This window comes from Anser brachyrhynchus, assembly GCF_964034855.1.
Source record: "Anser brachyrhynchus genome assembly, chromosome: Z".
NCBI lineage: Eukaryota > Metazoa > Chordata > Aves > Anseriformes > Anatidae > Anser > Anser brachyrhynchus.
Window position 1 is genome coordinate 76,310,010 of NC_137697.1, and position 27,343 is coordinate 76,337,352.

General features: G+C 39.1%; 1 protein-coding gene across 10 annotated transcripts in view; it reads left to right on the forward strand.

The window, feature by feature from the left end:
* ADGRV1 (adhesion G protein-coupled receptor V1) overlaps nucleotides 1-27,343 on the forward strand; it is a 289,971-nt gene that overhangs the window by 228,207 nt on the left and 34,421 nt on the right. For 9 of the 10 annotated variants that reach the window (XM_080573059.1, XM_080573054.1, XM_080573063.1 and 6 more), the window contains 2 exons: nucleotides 6,514-6,671; nucleotides 20,017-20,138. In XM_080573059.1, coding sequence (XP_080429185.1) covers nucleotides 6,514-6,671; nucleotides 20,017-20,138 — 280 coding nt within the window. Of the gene's footprint in view, nucleotides 1-6,513; nucleotides 6,672-20,016; nucleotides 20,139-23,330; nucleotides 24,218-27,343 lie in introns of those variants that run through there. The other variant, XM_080573065.1, reaches the window with a different exon arrangement.

The window sequence follows — 27,343 nt, forward strand, 5'->3', positions numbered from 1 at the left end:
CAGCACAGAAAATATGTTACAACACGGAGAAGATGTTATTCTTTTGCTGTTTGCCTACTTGTAGATTGCCAATACATGAACAAAACAAAACAAAAATGTTTTTCATCTTTCTGACTGGCATACATTTATAAGACCTCTTGTAGCCCTCGTTGCTCTCCTGTGAACTTTCTTCATTCTGTTCATGTTTTTTTCAAATGTGCCAAAACCAGATACAGCCTGCCACCGAAGTCTTTGTAATGCTGACTAGGTCATAACATTACTTCATCTGTGTTGCAGCAAAAACTGCTGTTATACGTCCAAGTATGGTATTCTTTTTAACAGCATGAAGTTACGGCTCATCTTCTTAATGTGATTGCACAGTAATTACCAGATTGTTTTCTGCAGAATTACAAACTAAACAGTGAATGTGGCAGGTGTAAAGTAGGTTTTCCAAATTTACTTTCCTTGTGTAAGTAAAATTACATTTCACTGTGTAATTCAAATGCTGTCAAAAGTTTCCAAGTACATTTACAAGCCAAATCTGTAAACTCATGAAAGAATGAATTCAACTTTGATGTAGTTTTGTTCCAGAAAACCAACTCGATTTTTGCTTTTTAGTTCTTCCTGAATGTTCTTGTTGAATGTTTATTATGTCTCATATTTGTTTAGTTACATCTGTTCAACAGGCTTATATGTCATTTAGATCATGTCATTGCCCTGACTTTTGCCACAACTTCATCTGAAATTTCCCTATTCCAAGATATACTGAAACAAGCATCAACAATCTGTGTTCTCAGGTAAATTTTTTTAGAATCCTTGGATGAAATTTATCAATAAATCATGACTTTAAAATGTTTTTCAAATATTGTTCAACATCTTCCTTGACTGTTAATGGAATGGAAAATATTACATTCACCTTGTATAGTACAAGCCTGGGATAAGGAGTTTCCATTCAAATTTACCACAGCACACAGATGGGAAAGAAGTCCACTGAATGTTTGTTATAATTTAGGGTGCTATTGACTTCTGAGATCTGTCCTGAAAAAGTAGCATGGTATTCAGCAGGGACATGTGGAAAGAATTGCATCTTGCCAAGAATAATTGGCTATGAAAAAATTGGATGGGAATAACTGGCTCTTTACCAGTTCTGCACGAAGAAATCTCATGCTCATTGTGGATGATAAACCGAGTGTGTGTCAACATCAGTGATAAAATAAGTATGTGTCAGCATTTTGCGCTATGGCGTAACACGCGGGCAGAGTATAGGCCTATATATAAAGCAACTTAGTCTTAAGGACACATAAAGTCCTTCTTCTTTAGCCATTCACTGAGATGAAATGTTGTCAAGGTTTTGGGCCTTGCAGTTTAAGAAACACAAGTGTGAAGTTGAGTAATTGATGAGATTGACAAAGGTCTTAAATATAAAGTGCGCTCAATCAAATGGAAAGATCTAGGGCTGTTTAGTTAAAGAAGATTTGGAGGAGCAGGGGGGGAATGCCAACAGTTTACAACTAGGTAAAGAAGTGTTGCAGCAAACAAGGGAAAAATCTGTTTCCCACATCCGTGCTGGCTAGGCCAAGAAGTAATGTGCGTAAGCTGCAGCAAGAAAGGGTTGGGCTAAACGTGGGGAAATGGTCTCTAGAGGTGAGTACTGTGAGCACTGGAAACAACTTTCTCGGAGCGTTTGCATATTCTACATTGGGTTGGGTAGAGTGCAGGGCGTGGTATGGAGAAAAACATTTTTATGGAGAGAAAAGATCTTTAGTTCTCAGCTACAGTACAATTTCCTTTAGTAAAACATTCACATGTACAATGAGTTGTATTTGATGGTAGTTCAGCAACATTTTCAAATTCTCTCTCATGTTAAACCTTCCTGTGGCTGCATCCATGATGCCATCACAGGCAAATGCTGTAAGGTTAGATAACAGGGTGTCCTCTGTTATACATGCAGTTGTTTTTGGCTGGGTCACAAATTTCATATCCGTGTAGCAAAGTTTAAAAACAAAACAAAACAGAACAGAGCAGAACCAAACCAACCAAACAAAAAGAAATAAAATTGAATTTTACTACAAAGGCGAACAGAAAGCAGATCAGAGTGGACCACTCTTTAAATTTTCCACTGGATTTTAGTAAGTGCAGCCCATGTTTTCAGGCTGTTGTGGGGTCAGTTGTTAGTGTATCTGGAAGTGGGATGAAGACTGGGGGTCTAAACCTGTGACCTTTTGGCACTGCTTTCATGCTAAGGGAAATAAAATGGTACAGCATTACCTGGGCACTTAATGCTTTGGTTCTGCACCTCACTGCCAACAAATGTAAAGGTATTTGATGCAATATTTGATGTGATTTGGAAAACTGCAAAGCAAGCAGAAAGCTGGAGGAAGGGACCAGAGAGAGCAGCTTAAACTCCTCTATGCATTGCACTGGGTGCAAACATGAGTTTGTCAGCTGAAATTGCAAATGAACATTCAGCAGAGAACTGGTTTTGCTGATGATTCTAAGGTGCAGTGCAAGAGATCAGGTCTTCTTACAGGGTTATGCTTAACAAACTTCTTGAATTTAAAAGCACAGAGCTTTCATGTATTAAACAATTATAATGCTTTCAAAAGATGTTTGATTATCAAGCTGCTAAGCTGCCCAGAACATCAGAAGCAGATAATAAATATAATTATCAAAAATGAGTTCATAAAAGAAAGACTGTTTTAGGTTTTGCTGTATTCTTTAACTACAGATTAGGCACAATTTGCTGCAAATACTTTGTCAGATTATCAATATTTTAGCTAGTAATTATCTGCAAAAAATGTTTCCATTCTCTGGCCTGCTCTATACTTAATAGAAAATTGATGAGCATGTTCATAGAATTATGAAGTGCCAATTCAAAGATAATGTAGCCTTCTTCCACAACAAAGCCAAGATCCCAGTGAATAGAATTGTCAAATCTGAAAGACAAGTTGCCTTTTGAGAAAGCCTGGCATGTGTGAATATCTATAAGTGCATGTATATTGTAATCCTACTTGTCTTTTTTCATTTTTTAGCATTGTTTCACGCACTTTATGAAGAATGTGCTGAGTGAGCACGAATGAATAAATAATTTAAGCTTTGACTTTCATTAGTGTTTTGTTTTGTTTTGTTTTTTAATAAAAGTGCAAATTCATGTGTCTGACTTTTGTCTTTTACCTTCCTGATATAACATGAGCAATAGGAGCAAACTCACATGGAGCCACAACTCTCTGTTCTCTGTGACAGGCTACCCACCAACCAGTTGTGCCTAAAGGGCAAGGGGAAGCTTAAGTGTTGTTGAGTTTCATGCTCACGATTTTTAAATAATAATAATAATAATAATAATAATAATAATAATAATTTTAAAAAGCAACAACAATAATAATCTAGGTCTAGCTCCAGAGAGAAACTCATATGACAAATGAAATTCAGACAGTTAGATGTCTGTTGACAAAAGTAGAAGAGTTTCAAGCTGCACTTGAAGGAGGTTGTCCTTAGAATTCAAAACATGGCAAAAAATGAATGAAACTGTCTTCAATGCATTGAACTATTTGAAAACTTCCTTGCTTAAAAAGGAACAAAGTATGTCAGAACTTTTATTGAATACCTTCCTCAAATATTTTTTAAAAGTCCTTGTTAACTTAACAATTTATTTTTTTTTCCTTTTTAATATAAGTTACGTAATTACGCTTACAAATAGTTCCACTATACATCATGTTAATTGTATTTTCTTTTTCCATTAAAATATTCTGAGAAATAAAAGAGGTCCTCTTATATTTTGTGTAGCTGGAATCTCTTTCATTATATTAACAGATGTTATGGTTTAAGATATCACAGGAGACTTTACAAAGGCACTTACAGGATCAAATAAACATACTTTGCCCCATTGAGAAGAGTGCAAGCCTAACAATCAATTTTTATAGATTAAAAGAAAAATTAAAAACGAACAAACAAACAAAAAAGGTAAAGCTCTGATTCTTACTGGCCAATAATCAAGGTTATTTTAATGAATAGATTGATTTAAATGTGTACAATTCTTTGAGATATTGTCCTTTCCAAAAGAAAGATATTGTCTATTGGTTTGTGTGGCCCCTTATTTGAAAGTATCAGTTTAGCTTTAACATACATCTGTGGTAAGAGAGAAAAAAAATCTTATATTAATAAAGCTGTTTCTCATTATTCTGGTTCCAGTAAAAATATGTACTGTAAATGTCTTATTGCTTGGTATTGAAGGAAAGAGAAAACCTAATATAGTATCTGGGGTTTTTGTTTTGTTCTGGTTTTATTTTGGTTTCTGTTAAGTTGCTGACAATTGCTTAAAAAATAAGGTAAGTTTTGTGGGTTAACATGGCTTTGTGTATTCCTTGTCCATGTAACTCTTCGGTGTCTTTTTTAGAGGAAGTACCTAGGGATATTAGTAAAAATGATCCATTTCTGTGGGTTTTCATTTGTTTGCTGCTTTTGTTAACTGAATACAAAGGAATGCTCACAGAAACCTTTCAAGACTTTCAGACAGCTTTTTAACAGTATGTCTCATCTCTGAAATACAAAAATTTATCAAATTGAAAGAGATACAGGTTTCAGAGTATAAATTTAGTTTTATAGAGGACTATACTTGTGTTGAGATTCTTGGCTTCAGTCTAATCACTAAGGGCAGCGTAGGTTGTGGTGATGGGCCTCCACATCTTTATACTGTTTGGGTCCACTGAAAACTACATATGGGGACAAAAAGTTACTTTCATACCTAAGAAATATTGAAATTATAAAGATGAAACAGATCAACAGTGTAGTCAGCAGGCTGAGAGAGCTGATCCTTCCACTCTTCTCAGCACTGGCTAGGCCACACCTCGGGTCCTGTGTCCTTTTCTCGGCTCCTCAGGCCAAGAGAGGCATGCACATGCTGGAGACAATCCAGCAAAGATCCACAAAGATGAGTTGAAACACCTGTCCAGTGAGGAAAGGCTGAGGGGGCTGGGGCTGTTCGACCTGGGTAGTTCAGCCTGGAGAAGGGGAGGCTCAGGGGGATCTCATCAATGTCCATGAATACCTGCAGGGAGGGTGCAAAGAGGACGGAGCCAGGCTCGTGTCAGTGGTGCCCAGTGCCAGGACAGGAGGCAGCGGGCACAAACTGGAGCAAGGAGGTTCCCCTGAGCACCAGGCAGCACTTCTGTGCTGTGCGGGTGGCTGAGCACTGGCACAGGCTGCCCAGAGGCTGTGGGGCCTCCTCCTGGGGGATCTTCAAAAATCACCTGGACACGGGCCTGGGCACCCGGCTCTGGGCGGCCCTGCTGGAGCAGGGGTGGGACCAGATGGCTTTGAGAGGTCCCTTCCAACTTCAACCATTCCGTCCTGCAAAACAACTTTAATTACAATAGAGAGAACCTACCTTCCCTTTTGCTTACTTATTTACTTATTGATGTTATCAGGTGATATCTCAGCCTGTTGTATCTTCTGGACAGTGTCAAAACAAGCTATCTAGATTCTGCTACAAATTTTTTTTTTGTTTCACTGACTGTGCCGGACTGATGCTCTGGAAGTGACAAAGAATGAAATCCCAGGGGCTTGCAGGTCTTGCTGGGCAGACTACCTCTAAGCAAACCCAGAATGTATACCAGAGAAACACCCAGCCTCTTCCTAGACGTATGTTGTACCAGCACTAACTGTAAACTTATTTAGCAGAGCTGACCTGAAAAACAGAAGGGCTGGGTAAGTTACACCCTCTTAATAGGGACAGCAGTGACCACATACTCTCTAGACATACTGACTCCTGAGCTGTCCCTTGGGCTGTTCAGTTTTGCGTCATCTCTGGAGTAGGTCAGTGGCAGTGAAGCACATGCTGACCTCAAGGGAGTTCATAGCAAACCCTGATCTCTCAGACAGTGGAAATCTCTCTTTAACTATCATCTCCGTACCCTTCAAGTCTTACATGCGTAATTTGACTCTTTTTCAGTAATAACTCAAGTTCCCATCACGTCTTTATAAATAATTATAACTTTAATGAATGGAAACAGTAATGACAGATAGGACAATGTTAAAAAAAAAAGTGGGAGGGAGGGCGCATTTGGCTTCAGTGTGCAAATGACATATAATTTCCAACAACTTGGGAGGAATTTTGCCTTTAAGACTTGTTCATTTATTTAAAGAATATATTTCTCACAATTTAATTTGTGGTTTCAGGATCTAAGTATAGAAAATTGCATAATGCCCTTTTAGAACTTGGTGACTAAGAGTGATCACATTAAATGAACATAGCTTGCATGGAGTTGGTTAAAATATAATTTGTTCCATTGCAACAGTTTAAATCTCTTTAATATTGGTCGGGCTAAAATATAGCATGCATACTTCTAAGATACAAATGTTATATTCCTTAAGATATGATAAGGGAAAAAGAGACGAAAGAACCGAATACATCCAACCGAGGTTACTCTGGGAACAGAGTTAAAGATTTTGCGGTCTGTAAAGTAAATCCTTCTCTCTAATGACCGTTCAAGGTGTTTCTCATGTTTATAAACATAATTTTTCCATTCTTTTCGTCAGGTGCTTCATTCCAAATGCCTACGCGGCCCTCTTCACTGCTGCTCTGGTGCCGTTAATGTGCTTGGTAGTGGTTTTTGTGGTGTTCATTCACGCCTACCAGGTGACCCCACAATGGAAAGCGTATGATGATATTTTCAGAGGAAGAACGAATGCTGCAGGTAAGATGCATAGGCTACCCCTGAGCAAACAAGTCAGACTTTCAGGATGGTGCTGATCATTCTCTCCAGTCCAGAAAACCCCACTGGAAACCACAGCTCAATAAATACCTAAGAAGTTGTGTAAGATTAAGCATGCTAGCAGTTCCTTTGAAGTCTGTGAAAGTACTTTAATGATGAAAGTTATGCAGATGTGAGCTGTCTTACCAAAATGAGGATAAAGATGTGTTAAACCTAAAACAAGAAATTAGCATCACTGTTTACGTCTAGTCTGGCAATGAGAATAAACCTAAAACAGTGAGCTGTCCTGCATGGTTGTGGCTGGTACCAAACAGCATTTCCCAAAAGAGGGCCGAAGCTGGCTCAGGAGCATCGTTTCCCTGGCTGGGGGGCAATGATCAGGCCCTCGCCCAGGCAAGGCTCTTCCGCTCGGCCCCAGGTGACGAGCAGAGTGCTAAGCCCTGGCCTTGCAAGGGCTGTGTGCTGGAGTACGTGGCGTTAACACGTCTGTTTTGAAATTTCGTAGTGTTACTTGTAACTGAAACATGCTTGAAAGAGAAGATCTGCCTCATGCGAAACAAGAAGTATTGGTCTGTCTGTTCTGTTAGAACAATTTCAAATACAATAATGTTCCCAAAATAAAATTGCAGCAGTTTAGACCAACACTGTAATAACATGACACTCTGTGGGAAGCTGAGAATAATTCTTTTGTCTTCATGTTTTCTGAAAAAGAATAGATCTCTGTTTTATAAACAAGTGCAAATAGTAGATTTGAGTAGAAATGGATCTATTTTCTTCCAAATTACATGAAGACAGTTGGATTTTATAAACTTTCAAGAGGTTCTTGAATCATTTTTCCCAATATGTTAGATAAATATCATCTGAACTTAAAAAGGAACACGGATTATTAAAAAATTCCATTCAGCAGTCCAGTGCTTGTAACTGTTTGGATTTATAGAGTGGGCTGTCTTGTTCACTTTGCAGTGATTATTACAGTGTGAAGTGAGGAGTTGTGTTTTATTTTGAACATTTGGGTTATAGAAATGTATTCTTTCTAAGGAAAAATGAAAATAAATACTAAGCATTTATTATCCAGACATTTCCTTAGGTATTTATTTATTTGTCAGTTTTACTAAGAACTATATATGAATTTGGATAAGGTCTGATAAACACAGCTTGTAAATATGATACTCAAGACCTTAGTTGCACTTTATTCTTTTTTTTTTTTTTTTTTCTGATATAAAAGGGACTGCCCGGAGCAATCACAAAGGTGGCTGCTTATTCAGTGTTGAATAATATAGTTTATTTATTTATAAGTAACTGTTGGGGGTTTTTGTTGTTGTTGTTGTTTTTGTTGTTGTTTCAGTATCACTAAGGATGGAGATTCCATATTCATATGATGAAGGGCAATACTTCAGAATGCGTCTCAGAGCAGTTAAACAGAAAAAAAAAAAAAAAAAAAACGATACACTGAAACAGTAATAGAGACAAAGTCAGTATGCAAAATGTCAGAAAGCGTTAATGGGAGCTTAATCACCAAGACACCAAGACGTGAAATAGCAAGGTGGAAAGAAAAGTCTGTTTGATTTAGCATAGGATTTAGGGTTTTTGTTGTTGTTGTTTTTGTTTGTTTGTTTGTTTTTGTTTTTTCTTTCCCAACATATACAGAAAAAGGTAGAGAAGGTGTGAGGTGTCAAAAGGAAAAAAACAAAACAAAACAAAAAGAAATCAAGAAGAGATGTGTTTGATAAAATGTCAATAATAGCATTGTCCTGTTGAAAAGCAGGTACTTTTTGTACCCCATCACGGCAAGTGAGTGTTTTGCTACGGTAGGGCTTTTTCAGGCAGAAAGGAAAGTACACGGTGCACCCAGGGGAGACTGGCCACTGCAGGGTTGGGACAAGGCTGCCTGGTGAGGCCGCTGGTGAATGAAGGCTGGCGATTTCTTCAGTTTGTGAAGTTGCCTATAAATGCATAACTCAGCGTCAGTTGTACACAAAAGGCCTCTGGGTGGCTGCTTCTCTCCTGAAATTTGAGGTAGTAGCAGTATATTTACATTTACTTTTAAAGATTTTTAGCGATGTTGTGCTTATGAAGATGCAGTCAAGGGCAGTTTGCAGTGGCAAGCCCTCTTCCCGCTTTTAAAGTTTAGGTCTTACATATGACTCGCATTTTGGAGAAATTCCATGTTCCTAGAATCTCAGTGGGACCTGAGGCTGCTTCAGTGCTGATATTGCAACCTTGCTGCAGGCGGCGCGGGAGCCACTGATTTTCACGCCCCACCTGAGTGGCAGCACCTGGCTGGTACCCAGTCCTCTCCACTTTGAACACTGCAGTAGGTAATGAAGGGAAAAAAAACTAATAATTCACCGCTTTTCAAAACTGCCTTCCCGCCATTAGCCACCTTCTCCAGAAAGAGACTAAAATTCCAAGTGAATGGTACTGCAAACAACGGCGATTTATCAAGTGCAGAGCACTGTAAACATAGACAAAATATTTTTGAAATACACCTTTTGTTTTTACTGGTAATTGTGGCCACCTGTTGATTTGAATCCCAGAAAGCCAAGATTATTGCAAAAAGGAAAAAGTGGCATATGTAGCCACGTAATTATCATCTACATCTAGATATTCATACAAACACCTACCTGCACCTGAGTATTTGAACTAGTGGTGTTTATTCCCTTTCTGGAAGTCATTCGGTTTGAAGATAGTTAATGCTGCAGTGTGATGCAGGTGACCATAGGTGGATTCTACAATAACCCATGCAAAAAAGTACAGAATGTATTCAATAAAAAACAAAATACCAAGGTCACTGGCTTCCATGCTACTATAAAGCAGAAAAAGTGTCTGGATATGCAGATTTAAAAGAGACGTATTTATTACCTGACTTCTAAATGTAGATTGCTTAGATCATTTCACAGACTGTAGAAGAAGCCTCTTAAGCAATGTCTGATTAACCTGAAGCTCCAAATTTGTGGTCTCTACTTGAGGAAGGCTATTGCTGACTTCAGCAGAAATTTAATCGGAATAGGAACAGTAAGGTATATCCTTGTGTGTAGTATATACAGTTATTTTCAAAGAAAATGGATATGAAGATGGCTAAGCTAAAGTTTAAGTAAAAATGTATATAAATTATTACTCTCATGTTGTTGGAAGACTCTCAGGCTTACCTGCTGAAGAATTTTCATCTTGAATGATCTAGTCTTCTACAGCTATTACTATAAATTTTGTCTGCTCTTCCAAAACATCTTTCTGAGCTTAGGCAGAGAGTTTGTTGCCTGTAGCAGAGGGGACCCCCGTGTATTTTTGTTACTAGAAGAGTAACAGTGTTGGGTACATATCTAAGAGAAAAAATACTGCCCTTTGGTAACTGCGGAGTATCTGTTTGCTCACTGTTAAATAGTTTCTTGGAAAATTATTGGATATGGTTGATTTTTTTCCCCATCTATTTTCTACATAGATATTCACTTGTTAGCCGTACCGCGTTTTCTGCCGTGTGGATATTCTTCCTAATCCTTCAGATTTATCCTGGATGCCCTTGAGTGGAGTCACCTCTCCCATACCCTACTCTGGAAGCTTTCAGGCTTTAAAGAAAACATCATGGCATGAGGACAGCCAGCCCAGCACAGCCCTGCTTTTAGTAATCACTGTCAGCTCCTTTACCAGTGGTCTGTGATGTGCCCACGGAGCTTATCATACTGTTTCCTTATGCCTGGAGTATTGCTGTAAAAACATAAATAAGGTTGTATTGGAGAATAAACAGAAATAAATAGAATTTGCCAACTTCGGATTAGGGGAATGTGCAACATGCACACTTCTCGTTGCCCTGTCTGGAACACCAAGTGTGTGAGTTTGCCTTCTCTCACTTTTTTACTGCTCCAGAGTTGCTCTGTCACCAGCCGTGTTTCTTTACACGGTGATTGATACATCTTGTTTAGGTCAGGGAATTTTCCTCCACAACAGAAGGTGAGAGGAAAGGGCAATGGGAGAGTCAAGAATTAATTATCTTTTAGAGCAAGCAGCTCTTCATCCTCAGAAGCGAGTGCTGGAAAATAGTGTGAAAGCTGATTTATAAAGGTTGTTGTCCCTAACCCCAGTATCCCCTTTCAAAGACATGCATTTGGTTTGCTAGAAAAGAGGCTTCAGTTTGGACTGATTCAGCTGCCAGCCTTTCAGCAAACATGTTCAATTGACTGATTATTCTTCTATATATAGAAACCAACTTCTCAAAAGTTAGCCTTGACAGCTGCCAAGTCAGGAGTGTGTGCTGGATAAACAGCCCCTGGTGAACTAATATTTAAGTTTGTAGCAAGAAAGGCTGCTTTTCAAGGAAATCAGGTGGTCGAAAAGCAGGATGGTTGTATTTGGCTGTAGTAGCAGGAGGTCAAAATAGGGATATATAGCAGAGGATTGTTTTTTCTTGACAGTCCAAATATGCAAAATACAGAAACTGAAATTAGAAAAGGCAGAGGTCCAAAATTCATTGTTTTTGCTTTCCAACTATTTATTAACTTCTCATAATTGTGCAAAGATTTGAAAATGTAAGGGAAAAATATGAATTGAAAAACTGCCTGCATTTTTTTTTCTGATAATACCATCCTAATAGGTGACCTCAACTTATTGAACATGTCATAACATAATTTCTATGCCCAGGGCATAAATAATGAAGTAGAATTTACATGATTATCATCATTGTAAATGTGCCAGAATGAATCTAAAGATTAAAACCTTTTGTTGCCAAAATAGAACTTCATGAGGAATACCCCAAATATTTAGCTGTAAAATTATAACTACCTTTTGTGTCCTCATTCGTATAAATTTCTTTAATGTGTTTATCATCTTAGCAGTATGGAGTTCCTGGCCATAACAGATCATGGTGGATGGCCCACCTGTACCTTCTACCAGCTGATCTCAGGAAAACAAATAGGCCATCCAAAATGCAAGTACAGGACATTCCAGCCATGCTTCGGCTCTTGGGAATGATGCTGAGGACTGAGGACTGAGTGAGAATGTATATCTAAACCTGTTGTTACACGTCTTCTTTATCCTGTAAGCTACATGCTAAAACCTTTATCTCAAACTGTGAGATACATATCATATACCTAAGGAGCGGAGGAACGGTGAGTTCCAGGAGCGTTTTCATCTTGAGATAGCAATATGCTTTCAGAATCAAGAACCAGATGTTGGCTACCTATAATCTGAGAGTTATGTACAATATTCACAGTATTCATCGCAGTCACACAGTGGATATTTTAGTCTTCATAATGCTTAAGGGGCTTTTCTTTTTTGTAATTAGGACAAAAACAAATCTTTGCCTCTGAGGTTATTAGAAATACAGTTTAAGACAAAATGCACAAGCGTAATTACAAGCTGAAATAAAGAGCAAAGATCTGAATAAGATAATAACTTAAATTCATCGTATGCACTTTTGCAATTTAGGTTGTTTGTACTGTGCTTCACATGCCCATATTAGCTTTCTTCCTTTAAATAATTCTGCAGAAGCAAGTTAATTTGCATGAGATGTGCATATGCTATTGTGCATTTAGCACCCATTTAATATCTTGCATAGTATTTTAAAATAATTTTATTATATAAAGATGAGTAGCTTCAAATGTTTTTCTCTTCCCTTCCTCCCTTTCTTGCTTCCTCCTTCCTTCCTTCCTTCCTTCCTTTCTTTCTTTCTTTCTTTCTTTTTCTTTCTTTCTCTTTCTTTTCTTTCTTTCTTTCTTCTCTCTTTCTTTCTTTCTTTCTTTCTTTCTTTCTCTCTCTCTCTCTCTCTCTTTCTTCTTTCTCTGTTTCTCTCTTTCTCTTGTTCTTCCATTCTTCCTTTTCCTTTCCTTTCCTTCCTTTCCTTTCCTTTCCTTCCTTTCCTTTCCTTTCCTTTCCTTTCCTTTCCTTTCCTTTCCTTTCCTTTCCTTTCCTTTCCTTTCCTTTCCTTTCCTTTCCTTTCCTTTCCTTTCCTTTCCTTCCCTTCCCTTCCCTTCCCTTCCCTTCCCTTCCCTTCCCTTCCCTTCCTTCCCTTCCCTTCCCTTCCCTTCCCTTCCCTTCCCTTCCCTTCCCTTCCCTTCCCTTCCCTTCCCTTCCCTTCCCTTCCCTTCCCTTCCCTTCCCTTCCCTTCCCTTCCCTTCCCTTCCCTTCCCTTCCCTTCCCTTCCCTTCCCTTCCTTCCCTTCCCTTCCCTTCCCTTCCCTTCCCTTCCCTTCCCTTCCCTTCCTTCCCTTCCCTTCCCTTCCCTTCCCTTCCCTTCCCTTCCCTTCCCTTCCCTTCCCTTCCCTTCCCTTCCCTTCCCTTCCCTTCCCTTCCCTTCCCTTCCCTTCCCTTCCCTTCCCTTCCCTTCCCTTCCCTTCCCTTCCCTTCCCTTCCCTTCCCTTCCCTTCCCTTCCCTTCCCTTCCCTTTTCTGTTTGTTTGCCATCTTTCTGTGATTTGCCATATTCACTGCATAGCAGTAGTACCATAATCTGTCATAAGAGGCCTGATCTTTCATTTCCTATACCAGGAATTGTTTTAAGATTCATAAGAAAGTTTGTCAAAACCCTGAGATTTAATAGGAAGGTTAGAGAGGCCAATTTTCTATGTTTTTATATTAGTCATGTAGTCTTTATTCTTAATGTAATAAGTGATTCTATTTTAGGAGGTATTCTTTAATTTCAAGCTGTTCCTTGCCACGAGGACAACAGATCAAAAAATGTAAATGAACAAAAAATAATATTTTAACAGTTTTGCTGCTTCCTATTTTTACAAATAATCTATGAGCAATTTTGTCCAATTGAATGCTGTGTACTTTTATATGCCAGCTTTCTAGTCTGCAGTATCAGACAATGTTAAAGACAGCACATCTTTGACATTCGTAACCTGGAATCAGAGGTTTTGTCATGAGTTACTGATTGCATGTTGGTGGTGGCATTTTCTCCTGTGAACTCTGTGAGGAAATCTGTTAAATTATTTATTTTGGCCACAAAATCCTGTTACCAAATTCCTTTTCTACGACAGTTGTCAAAAGCAATCAAAAAAGGAGCTAGCAGAATTTGGAACACTGTTATTCAAACTTATTTTCAAAAAAAAAAAAAGTTTTTGTGCCTTTTTTTTGTAGTTCTGTTGCTAAGTTTAACTCCTGACTTGTTAAGCAGTAGTCTGTAAATATTTTACTGAAATTAGGTCTCCCACAGAACAGTGAAATTCTGAATAGTAATACATTCTCCCCAGTCATTTAGGAAAAAATGTTAGAAATGACGATCCAGCTTTTGCAGGAGGTCTTCATGTCTAGCCAAGAACAATTAAAAACAATTAAAGTTGCATTATCAGTTTAACACCTTAGGGGAAGAAGTATAGTAAATATTTATAGGTAAACTCAGAAGATCATTAAAGCTGTATTATTTAATTGGTTCTTTTACTGACTTCTATTTTTAGAAAAAAAAAAAATTAAAGACTTCAGGCAGTAGAAGAAGACAATGTGGGCCAGCACAGTGGTAGGAATACAAACACTTGGGTACGGTAGCGATGTGCAGTGCATTCTTTATTTTTCATAGTTAAATCATTTAGATGGTTGCTGCAAGCACATACTCAGCATTACACTTCAGAGTTTTAATATTTTCCAACTGTTTCCAGGTTTATTAATTTCTACTTCATTTAACATTTTTCGCTGCTCAGACTTACACACCTGGACAATACTGTCTATAACAGCAGTTAATGAAAGAAGGAAGATATGCTTCATTATCCTGAAGTATCCTTCACTCTATCTGGCAGTCCAAAGCTTTGTAATGAAACAGACTGAATACACAACCTTAAGGAGTGGCTCTCAGCTCTACAGGATGAAGAAACAGAAAACTGGCAATTTCAGAATCTGAAGGTTGTTTTCATTTGAGCTATATATGTCAATTCTGGGGAGATGATATTATCTTCTGAAATACATAATCTAGGCCAAAATAAGAAGTTTATTCTGCTTTATGGATACCAAATGTAAAACTTTGATTTTTGACCGATTATGGTGTCCCGAAGACAGTTCCAGTCTTGGCAATCTATAAAAGCAATTCGTTGTTTTCCTAGTTCATTTCAGTTACTTTTCCAAATGGTGCTACAGGTTTTCTCTCTAGCAATGAGCTGATCTTAGTTTCACAGGGCTTGTTACTTGTTCCTCTCCTGATGCCTTTGTTCAAACGAGTCAGTGATTAATTTGATATTAAGTTTTCTATCTGCACACGTACACATCCATTAGTTTTCCTAACTGTAAAGGGCAGGATATAAAGCAAGATGGCATTTTTATGGAACCATTTACTATCCACAGCAGTCAGCTGGCTGAATTGTGCAAGAGGACGTCACTGCTGCTTCCCTCTCTAATACAGAGGTTTCGGCAGGGAACATGCTACCGTAACCAATGGGCACTATGCAGGGACAGGCGTGTTGCACTGCTATCTGAAATTAAAATGATGTACCCAAATCCACCTTCATCGTCAGCTGGCAGTGATCTGAACCATCAAAGGTGTGACGGTGGACAGTGATGGGGAAGACGGGAAGGCTCCTCTTTGTTTTCTTGCTCCTCTTCTCAGCTGCTTCCACTTTTTTGTTCTGCCTTCCTCCTTGTCCTCCAAGCCTCGGGCTGCTGTGAGGCAGCATGGCTTGTAGTGCTGGAGGTCTCTCTTTCTCATGCTTTATACAATGGGTGTATCCTGCACCCATTTATGTTAGAAATATAAAGTTGTGTGGATTTATTCTGTCAGAGATTTTAAACCACTGTAAGTGAAAGCAAAACTGTTTAGATTTTTTTTTTTTTTGGTGCGTGTGTGTGCTTCTGCTTCCTGTTCTGCTCTATTGCAACCGAGCAACAAACAAGGCTGATAAGTGTTTCAGCTGAGCAATCTGGCATTTTGCTACCTGAATCTGATGCCAGCTGATTCTTGTGGAGCCCCTTGCCACTGGATACTCTCAATTACTGAAGCTCACAGCTCAAGAGGAGACAAGATGAGTTTGTGAAACTGAGGTGCCCTGAAGATGACTAAATAGAAACCCTGCCTCATGCAGGAATTGTTCCTCTTTCATGAAATTTTTAATCCAATCCAAACATGTCACGAAAATACTACAGCCTATCTTTCAAATTCTTTACATTTTTATGTAAAACATTGGACAAAATCTTGACTGCTTACTCTAAGGATTCCCCTGCTTTAAAAAACTGCAGTTTTACTACTCATAAAAATTAATTACAATGTAGCACAGCCCTCAGAACAGCAAGCATTGCGGAAAAATCAATTATATAGATAAGTTAATAACAAATATAACCATTTTTCAGCAACTGGGAAGAATTGAGAAACAGTGTTCAAATAGAATTTTTTTGGTGAATAAAATACATGTAATTTTACCTGGTCAGATATCAGCCTGGGCTACACAAAGTCTGCAAACACTATACAACTGCAGCTAGAGCTCTGTGAGCTACATTTGTCTGTGTTGAGTCATCAACTCTGCCTACGTTTCTTAAGCCTCTAGTTAAGGAAAAGGGAAGATGTTTCAGGAGACATGAACAGTCAGGATGGTGATATGTACATACATTATATATATCTATAATATATATATATACTTAAGGAGTGGGTGGACTGAATGTTGCTTAAATAAAACCTTTCATCAGTCCAAGTACTAAAAAACCTGTGCTAATCATGTACAAAAAAAAAAAAAAAAAAAGAACAACCTACACCTACATCGGGCTGGTGCTGAGTTGACTGTTCCACCACAGTCTTTTATCTCCTAAAGTTTATTCATGTACTGTAAAGGGGACTGTTTGCACTTGGGTTTAGGGCACAGTTCTTGTAAGTGAAGGTACATCAGTCCAGAAATAACACTTGTTTACTCAGGAGGGGTTGTCGGTTTTCTTTCCATACGAAGGAAACCACAAATAACTAGACTGTCAGGTTTGGTTCATTTCAAGCCTTTTTATTGGCATCCTTTTCTTTTATGCAGGGCTGTTCTTATAAACTTATAAATTGCTGCTGATTTTCTGATACGTTTTCTGGTATGTTCTAGTTATTGAGCTTCTGTTTGATCAAAATACAACAAATTGCCTGATCAAAAATGTAGGTGAAGGGAATTCAAACAGCTGAGACTTTGAGTGCTGCCAAAGTTTTGGCTCTGAATTAACCCTTTGCAATATCGACAATGAAGCAATTGCTGTTGACAAAAGTAAAAGCAGAAACTTTAATGGACCAACATTCTAGCATGTGGCAAAAAGCAGGAATCTTCAGACTATTTCAGTTACTATAACATATAAAACCTGTAATTCATATGTTTGTACTGAGAAGCATTCATACATAAACCTTTATAACTACTCTTGAAGATACACTTAGTAGAGATTTTGCTAGGTTCAGTGAGCTTCATTCTGGTTTTACCTGTTGTCATCCTATTCTGGTGAGATGGCACTGAAGTTATCAAAGCTCCCCCTCACACACACTTGAAGATAAAATATTCAGATCAATGTACATCAAAAGTATATGATCTAGATAGCAGTATATCAAACCATCTCCCTTAGCTTTATGTACACCACTGTTTCACCAGCCTATGGTTTCAATGATCTAGAGGTGTTGGGTTATGATTAATATTGTGCTAACTTTTTTTGTGACATTTTTTGTAGTAAAAGCAGAAATCGAGCTGCTAGTTCTGGCATGCAGATCGCACTCCCATAACTTGCTTTCTTCTCTCCCCACCCCAAACCTGAGTTGAACTACATTGAAAATTAGCACTAAAGCCAAATAGTTGTTTGAACTTTCTGAGACGATTCTCTACAATGTTAGCTTTGATCTGTGTACAGCATTTAGAATATGCATACATTTGTGATCATTAATTGCCAGCCCATTGCATCAGTTGTATGCTAGAGAGATAAATTTTGTTAAATGATTTTGAGGTTTAATAAAATGATTATATCCTTCCGTTTATATCCATGCACAAGTAAATTAATGAGTTCCTCTATAGGTAATTATTGAATTTACCTTTAGAAAGATAAATTTACAAAAACAAACAGCATTTTATGTATGCTTTTTTCCTTTTTTTTTTTTTTTTTCAGGAGAAAGGCTTTTTTCAGCCCTTGCTAAATTTGCTTATTTCTGTAACCTGAAATATTCTGAGATCTTCAATTCCTCACCAGTTTTTATGAACATTATTAATTACGTATCTAATAAGTATTTAGGTTCATTGTGTATGCAGTGTAGGATAAAATCAAACACTAATGCTCTATTTCTTACTATACTACCTGGTGCTTTAGAGGACTTTGCCTTTTTTATTATTGTAAAAGCATTGTGATGTTGGTGACGTACATTAGTAGCTGCTAAAGAAAAGCTTGCTTCAGCATTTGCTGAGACCGTGAGGAACTTTTCCATTGTCCCAAAGGGACTTTGAGATGGGTGATTTGTGCACTAGGGATACTACTGTCTATAGGGAGCAATGTAGGAATTATTTTGTATTTCCATTCTATTCCTCTAACAAAACGGAGTCCTCCCAAACAAATAGCAGAGGTACATAGCCTTAATCTTCTTCCCCTGCTGCTGCATTGAAAAATACAGATATTATTTGTGTTATGGTATGAATCATGGATCCTTGGGAAGTCTCAGGCAATCTAATAAATTTTGGCCAGACCTCAGCTCACCAAGGGAGAGGTGATTCAGGTGCTTAATGGGCATTAATTGTCATTTCAGAAAACTGAGGTTATCCAGCTGTCTTGTCTTAAGGAATGGGTCTTCCACAAGTCCTGTGTCAGGTGTGTGGATGAGGTACAGATCCTTTAGATATCTTGTGACATAAGGCAATGAATCTAAGGCACAGGTACCCACCCATGATGTTTCCTGAATTCCTGCTGAAAATCCCCAACTGGCCAGGGAACTGGGGCACTGCTTCCTCCCATCCGCTGAGAGCAAATTAGAAACCCTTCATTCACAGAAACTGTGCTGTGTCCAAATGGACAAACTGGAGAGGATTTATGTTGTGTCCTCAGACAAAAATGGCAAAATGGTATCATAACCATGACTGGAGGCTGAGTTGTCAATCTCCTTTGTTTAGAGGATCTGACTTTCTTAAGGCTGTAATGGGCTTTGCTATTTCCCAGTCAAGTGGATATAGTTGCTTATTTTCACAGGAAACAGAAGGTCATGTCAACTGTTCCGAGGGATTAACTTTAATACTTTAGTTTTACTGCCTCTGGAGTCCCTAGGTTACCACTACCCTAACATAATGGTAATCTTAGTTTGTAACTCAGAATCTCATTATAATTCACTGGTGAGATACTTGTCTTCCTGACTGGTAGGCCACACTGAGAGACAGCTCGTGCAGAACATCCTAGGTTTGCAGCTCAAATCTTCCAAAGCAGCATTAGTCTTTAGTTGGGGTAACTTGAGTAACCCACTCGAGTGAGTGAGTTACTCAGAGCTTTGTTTTGAGCTGCTCCCTCATTCCCAAAATACGTACATCCATTTCTGCCAAAGTAATAGCAAGCAACTCTTCCCTGCCTTGCCGTAAGGTCATGTTGACTTTGGCTGTTGCCCGCGTTCACATGGCGCTTGCTGTTTGGGTAGTATTAAAGAAAACACCCAAAGCACTCCCATAGTGCTGTTTCTAGAATAACGCCTCCCAAAAGTGCTTGGCTGGTGTAGCACGGCCGGTGTGGAGAGGGGCGATGCCTCACAGGGCGCCTCTGTGCCTCGAGGTGTGCAGGCTGGGGCAGACACGAACTTTGTCACTGTCAACGCCAGGGGCCGAGGAGGTGGACCCGAGAATAGAGCTGGGTGGGGGTGGGAGCTAAAAAACCCTCCAGCTTTCCTCTGCGTGAACTATGCTCTGTGCAGGCATCTTCCTGCCAGCACTCCTGAAGCCTCTCGTGCTGTGAATGCAGCAAGGGATGTGAAGTGCAGCTGCACCTATCAGCCGGGTGGAGTGCTTCAAGCAAGACTGCATCTACATTTATCAGCGTGAATGCAGTTAACCCATACAAATTCTGTCTTTGAGGGACTCCTCGACCGGGCAGAGGTATTCACTTGATGTTTTATGCCATCAGATGTGTACTCAAGCTCTGCTTGCAGTGAAAGTTACAACAAATCGGAGAATAACCTAGTCTTACACAGCGAAGCGCCAGAGCCATCGCAGCCTGTTGTGTGGATAACGCTAGCACTCTTTTCCCTTTCCCCTCAACTCCCAAAAATCCATTTCTTCTCCACGTTCCCAGAGTTTGTCCAGGGCTCTGCCATGCTTCCCCCAAGCTCTCGATCCCACCTGCCAGGTTCCCGTGCCCGGTTTGCTGACAGGGCTTTGACCCTGCCTGGGGGATGCTTAGGGAGTGTTCTGCACTGCACGCACCAGCTGAAAAGCCTCTGCTTCTGATTTCCAGAGATCCCCTTGGTCCTGTATCTCTTCGCCCTGATCTCCATCACCTGGCTGTGGGGAGGGCTGCACATGGCGTACCGGCACCTCTGGATGTTGGTCTTCTTCATCATCTTCAACAGCCTGCAGGTAAGAGCTGATGCTTGGTCCTTTGGTCCTCTTGGAGCATCACCTCCACCTCTTCTTAGTGCCCGTGGCATTTCAGCTTGGCCAGCTGAACAAAATCCAGAAACAAATAGCAGTTTGCACGTGACACACTGGAGATGTTAATTGTGTTGTTTATCTCTTTCTGAAATTAACATATAGAATGCATATTAATGCAAGAGGTGCATTGTTTTGAAACAATAGCAATAATTGCATGGATTTAATTTCATAGTTAATACACTGGGAAAGAAAATTGCTTGCTTACTTATGTAATTTTACTGAGATAATTATACCAGTAAAACTGAATTATTTGCAGCCTTTGCAAAGAAACAGAGTATTTCAATTTTCCGTGTCCTGTAATTAAAAAAAAAAAAAATCACTAAAAGCCACAATACTTTAAAGTAGCCTTAAGATTTTTATTTATTTTTTTTCATTATTAGGAGTGAGTATTTAGGGTTGACTTTTCTCATTTAGCATTGGTAAAGAAGCAAAGATCTTCTCACTGAAAAAGTCTAATATAGACTAGATGTTGATTATTAGTTATGAAAAAATACAAATTGCCCCTTACAGAATTTCACACATGTGAGTACTTCCACTGGACCACTACTGTGCTACGCGGAATTCAATACCTTATTGTGCATTTTGGAATTGTTTACAGAATAGAGGCCAGTATATCATGGATGGGAAAGTGCCTCTAATGTCTGAAAACAGTGAGATGATGAGGAATCCAAAACATATATATTGAAATCTATGGTGTTCAAATTGTTCCGAGGTGCATATAATAGAAATATGTGTGATATCATGTATTATCTACCTATATTCATACCTGTATTCATACCTATATTCATACCTATATTATTTAACTATATTTAACCTCATCAACTAGAAAGTAAAAAAAATGAATCTTTACCACAAAACAGGTTTATTTTAGATATTAATTCAAAAAGTAGGCATTCTTGTAAGCAGAAATCTAGACTTTAAAAATATTCTTGAGTCATAAGCATTTTTTTAATTGAAAAAAAAAAGAACCGTAGCTTACTCTCCCTGTACATTTAGTTATTCAGTACAACTTGTCATTTAATTATACTGTATATGTTGGCATATATGGGCTCAAATTCATTATCCTTCATTATCCCTATCCTCTCCTCTCCTCCCCTCCCCTCCCCTCCCTCTCCCTCTCCCTCTCCCCCCGCAAAATCTCAGAGCACAGGCAGGCCCCCGCAGGAGTTTCAGCAGTACAACCCTAACTGCTGTGACTTTACAGTGAAACATGTCACTGAGGTGCAGGATAAGTACATGGTGATGTCTCTGTGTGTGTGCACGTAGAAACAAAACATACTTTTATATATCCTTTTTTTTTTTCCACCATTCTGCAAAGAATTATTGGTAGAATCCAATCCAGGCTTGTGTTACATAGATATATCGGATACAAATGCTTGAAGAGGGTTGCTCATTATAACAGATTTTATGCCAGAGGTAAAGCAGTGACAGAGCACTGTAATATGCATGGATATTTGCTTTAATAAAAAAATATTTTATTGCCAGTGCATATTTAGAGAAGATGGATATGAACACTCAGAATTATCATTCATGGCCAGAATGTTGACACTTCTGTGTAACTGCCAGAAGATATGTTATATTGCTCTGCCTTACATAACCTGAAATGTTTTATTCAAGTAAGGGCACAAAGCCTAGGAATTATTGTTAGTTTAATTATTGTTGCAAGGCACTAACTCCTGTGATGAGAGCAAGCAGTGAAATGGGATGTTGAAAACCAGTTGTGTAAAACTTGAGTCCCGCAAGGTCTGCAGGGGATTTATTGCACCTGGTAGTTCAGTACGATAGGAGGTAACATAGAAAACACAGATAAAAAAGCATGCATAGAATAACGTTTAGGTCATGACTGATAATAGAGATGCACCTGTGCATGACTCTGAAGTTAGGATTTTGTTTAGATCCAGATAAAACTGAGATGGTATACTTGCTTTTCTCAATCTGTGTGAAGTTTTTCAGTTGGTTTTATTTAATGCTCTTCATGTAGTTTTGTTTCCATCCACGCACTTTAACATTTTCAAAAGGACCCCTGGCGGCAGGGGCATTTCTCATCTTTCATGGCTTTATCCCCCGTTGCATCTCCGTCCTCAGATAGGGCGAAGCTGGGAAACACACGTTCAGCAGCTTTTTTTGAGGAGCTAGGAAATGAAGAATTAAGACACCCTCCATCTCACCAACTTGCCTTATGTTGTTAGCATTGCTGCGTGGCGCTGTGCACGGGGCACAGCCTTAGACTCGAGGCCGTGGCCGTGCCAGGCTGCCCTGCTGCCCTTCTGCCTGCAAGGCTTTAAATCCCCAACATCTCCTGGACTCCCGGTAGGCTGCCGTGCTTTGGCAGGAATTAAACACGTAGCGGCCGTGTTTGCTATATGCCGATTAACCCCTCGGTAACGTTGTTTAGGAAACTTGCACTCCTGTAGTATCTTCTGTCTCTGATTGCCCTGACAAAAGATGGGGGTGTCTGGAGAGTGGCTGTAGATGGCAGCTGGCCCGCAGGGTATGCTGCACCATCTCCACAAGTACATTACTATTCAAATTACATCAATATTTATCCTTTACATCAGAAGGAGCAACACATGACATTCTTTTCCTAGCGCCAGATGATCGGCAAAGCCTCAAATATAAAAGTGTTTCCTCTATTGAAAGGACGTGCTAAAATTTCAAATGTCTTATCTCTTCCTGGCTAATATTTTACGTTAAAACCTGTGCATTTGCAGCTCTAACTCAGATAGTAGTCAATAACAAACTTTTCCTTGGAGGACTTTACACTTCACATTTTAAAGACATTTTCTTATGCTCTGCTGGAGATATTAGGCAGGAAATGTAATGGGACAGTATCCTCTACCTTTCATTACTAGATATTAGAAATTACTTTTTAATGTGTGAATTTATCAAATATTTAAAAGGAAAATATAATTACTTAGTATTGGGTGCCCTAAGAAGAATAAAAGATAGTTGAGTAGATTTTTCAGTGCTACCATTTTTTATTTGTCCGTTCTAATAGCAAATGTTTTTGGTGCTTTGTAAATCTTTACAATAATATGTGTTTAAAAAACATTTCCTGAAACACCACCACTGTATAAACAACCTCACCACATACATATTGTTCTCCTGTTTTAAAAGTTGCAGTTATCTAACCAGGAAACAGAAGAGCCAACTGGTGATTCAGGTGACCAGACATTCAGCACGAGTTAAAAGAACGGTGAAGCATCAGGGCGAACAGTCTGCAAATAACACCCAACGTCTGCGAGCTGTGCTGTTATTCAGATAAGCAGATATACTGATTTGTGTTAATAAAACAAAGGGTCATCACACAGGCTGTTTCTGTAGGAGAGAAGTACGCATTACAGACACTTCTTGTAGCAAATACAGCTTTTTCAGGTCGTGCTCCCCTGAGAGGAGCCATCAGGGCGGTCTTGGGGGGCAAGCACGCAGTGGTGGAAGCTCCTCCTGGCCTGCAGACAGACACATTTGTCTTGGTGTGACAGTGTCATCCAAGTCCCTGACCTCAGCCTGTTTGGGGATGAGAGAGGGGTGTGAAAAGGGGCTTAGGTGTGGATGGCACGTTAGGAAAGTGATTTCCTGTGGAACTTGCTGTCTCTCCACACGTGCTGTTCGCGCGTCATTCACACGCGCTGCGCCTTCATCAGCTCTCTGGCAGTGGTTGTTAAATCTGGGACGAGGTCTTCTGCCTCCAAAGGCTGCTTTACCGTCTATTAGTGGGCATTCCTGCTACGCGTGTGCCCCGCTTCAGTCTGAAAGCAGTTCAGCATTCGTTAAAAGCTTTTCCCAACAGGAAAGAGAACATGAAATAGTTTACCAGGAGCAGAGCCCTGCTTCCCTGCTGCTCAGGAGTTACAGACCCTGAGCAGAGCAGAGCACGACCCATTAAATGTGTTTGATATCCAGATGGATCCAGCTCAGGAGACTGCAAAGGCACTGTATATTATCCAATTTAGTTGTTTAGCCGCATGACAAACATTTCCTCGGAAATGCACTTGATAGAAAAATCATCTCCTAAGGACAGATTGTTTCCAAGCACTTCCTGTGGGAAATGGTTTCCATCAGAGAGGAGTTTACAGTACAAGCTATTCATGTGCATGCAGAGGAGGGACAGTCCTTTCCCTGTATCTTCAAGAATAAACATGCAAAGTGCTGTTTAGGGGTACAATATCTGATTTACATCGTCACAGAGTAAACAGTCACCCAGCAAATAAATACAGCTAAAGCCCTTCTATTCACCAAGGCCAAAATGAAGGTTTAAAAGGTATCTTAAAACTTTTTCATCCAATGTTCTTAAAGTAGGAAATCCCAAAACACATTTAGAAAAGTGTAAAAGGAAAAGGCTAAGGAGCATGTTTAGGATATCTGATGCTTGGAGTTCCTCTGTGGCATGATCCTGATTATCCCACCCAGGCAGCATCCGTGTCACAGAAGCACACCCTGTCCTCTCCTGTGAAAGACTTGGGCTCCCGACCCTTTCAGCTGGAAGATGAGAAAGGAGCATTTACCTTTTTACATATGACTGCCTGAGCGGATTTATTCGCAAGCTGTTTGTTGGGGTCAGGAGTGAAGGAATAAGCTGCTGTGGCTCTCAAAAGGTTAGGATTTCACAAGCCATTTTGCACATGCTGTATTAATATAAAAGATAGCTCTGTTTTTCATGAGATTTGTGGGGTGTTTCTGGTTTCTGTAGCTGAGGTCATCAGCGGCATATTTACCGTTCAGTCGAGGCTGATCCAAAGTTCAGGGAGGTGGGAGGATCCCTTCCCCTCGTTTGCAGAGGCTGGGGTTAGGCTTTAGGTCTGTGCCGAGGCTTCTCCCCTAAGCTGAATCCTTTTATCTGATCCCTTTCTCATTATGATCTTGATTATTATTCGGTTATATTTCCAACAAACTTCACTGGGCACCCCGACCCTTTATCTTGTAATTTAGAATATATGCACACTGCAACCTGCAAAGTGTTAGGTACTCCCAAGCTACCTCTGTTGTGGCTTCTTGTACCTTGTACTAGTCCTTACCACACCCTACTCCCAGTAAAAAAATAACTAAATTTTTAAAATAAAAAGTAATTTTGAACCAAAACCTTGCTTTTAAGAAATGGTGAAATGTTACATGTCAACAGTAGCAAAAGTCCATTTTTCAGGGATCTTAAGTCAAGAGAAAAGCAAATCAAGACTGGGAGGTATTCCATTATTCAAATAGATCTTATGTGGTTGTTTTGGCTGACAGAGATATGAATAAAATATCTTTTCCCATTGCGTATTTGAACACACTAGTTCAACATGACTGCATTACTGACTGTTATATATAAAATAAGTGTTTCCAAGAAACCCTGACAATATCTGGAAGTAGCAGTTGATTGATGATTTTCTAAACTGGGCAAAATGGCTGACTTTTCTAAAAGTAAAAAGTTTGAAGGTCAACTAATTAGTAGTGGGCTACAGTAAAAGAAAAATATTCAAAAGTTCAGATATAAAAGTTTAAGAAAACCTCGGTACTTTTAACAAGAAACGTGGACATACAGAAGTCTGCTGAACAGGTGCACACCTTAACCTGACCTTGACTGGAGGAGATACAATTCACCAAACTTCAATAATTAGAATAGCAGACGCAAACTGGAATGTGAATAGGAGCTGATTCAGTAGCAAAGAGATAAAATATCGAATTTTTAGATACGGTAGCAAACAACATGAACATTGGTTTCTAGAGCAACCAAAAATGATTGTGGCAAGAGACATGCCAGAGGTTTTAGAGGCCAAAACAAAGTAAAAACATTATACTGAGAGAAAAAGAACAGAGATTTAAAGTTTTAAACATGCAATATTAGTACTATTTTATTTATTTTTTTAAAAAAGAACAAAAATATGCAGTTCTTAAGCTCATGCTGGCGCCAATTGCAAATAAAGGAGTCTTTTTCCTAGGGTACGCTATCTATCTGGTGATACTGAGAGAGCCACAGCTATAAATATTTTAACTTCCTGTTCCTGGTGGCATCTTCCTCGCCATGAGTCAGCGATGGACTACATGATGCTGTTCGTAGCAGTTCCAATGATCTAAGCAGTGCAAAAACAAACAAAATCAAGTACTGGATAGACCTGAGTAAATGTGGTGGGCCGCAAAAGGCTTCCTCAAGATTATGCAAATATGAGACTGTGATTCCACAGTTTAGATAAGCCCAATAGAAGACTAGGAAATTGTCGCAGTATTGCCAGAATAAGATGAATTTCAAGCAGAATATCAAGAACAGAGCTTGTTCACATACAAATAGTACAAGCAATACTGTCAGATGAGTGCATAATTCAAACACAATTAAACAATTCATACACTACCCAGGAAAAAATAAATAAGACTAAATACACAGCCTAAACAGGCATTGCATTTTGACATCTGTGGAATAAAGTAGACTACATACTGTTTCTGCAGACTTGGATTTTCTTCCAGACACACTGTACCTGGAAGGAAAGAAGATAATGTAACAAGGACAGTTCACTGGTTCAGTACAAGAACAAAAAGACAGAAAAGTTATTTTTCTTAAGTCAAAAACCTAGCAAGTTTGGCTGGTGTTGAGCAACATTGTAGATATGTGCATTTATTTTAAACCGAACAGTAAAAGGAACTAATATAAAGTAGTTAAATAGAGAAAGCTTTTCAGTTTTTGAGACTTGTCACCTTTTGACATCAGCACCTAAACTTTTGGGATGTAATCCTCATTGGGCAATAGCATTGGTATGATTTATACTAGCAGTCCAAACTTACAAAGCCACCTGAGTGCCTTGATTATTCCAAGAATCAGGACAATGCAGTATTTAAATTTATATCTCCTTCTCCACATGTTGAGTTCCTCCTTAAAAAATTTTCTGTGCTCCTAGTTACCAACCTACGCATACTCTAATGCATAAGTACCATAATTTTACTTATGAAATAAGTTACTATAAATACTACAAAATTACTTATGAAATTATTGTAAAATATTCCCTTTTTGTATTCAGGTCCTTAGGTGATAGACCCAGATATCAGTTTGTAGCTGAAGGCAAAACAAAGCAAAAAAGTGTGCAATTTCAGATAAACAAAGGAAGCATTGTTACGTTAGGACTAAATACCTGACAGGATAAACTGATGTCAGAAGAGTGAGA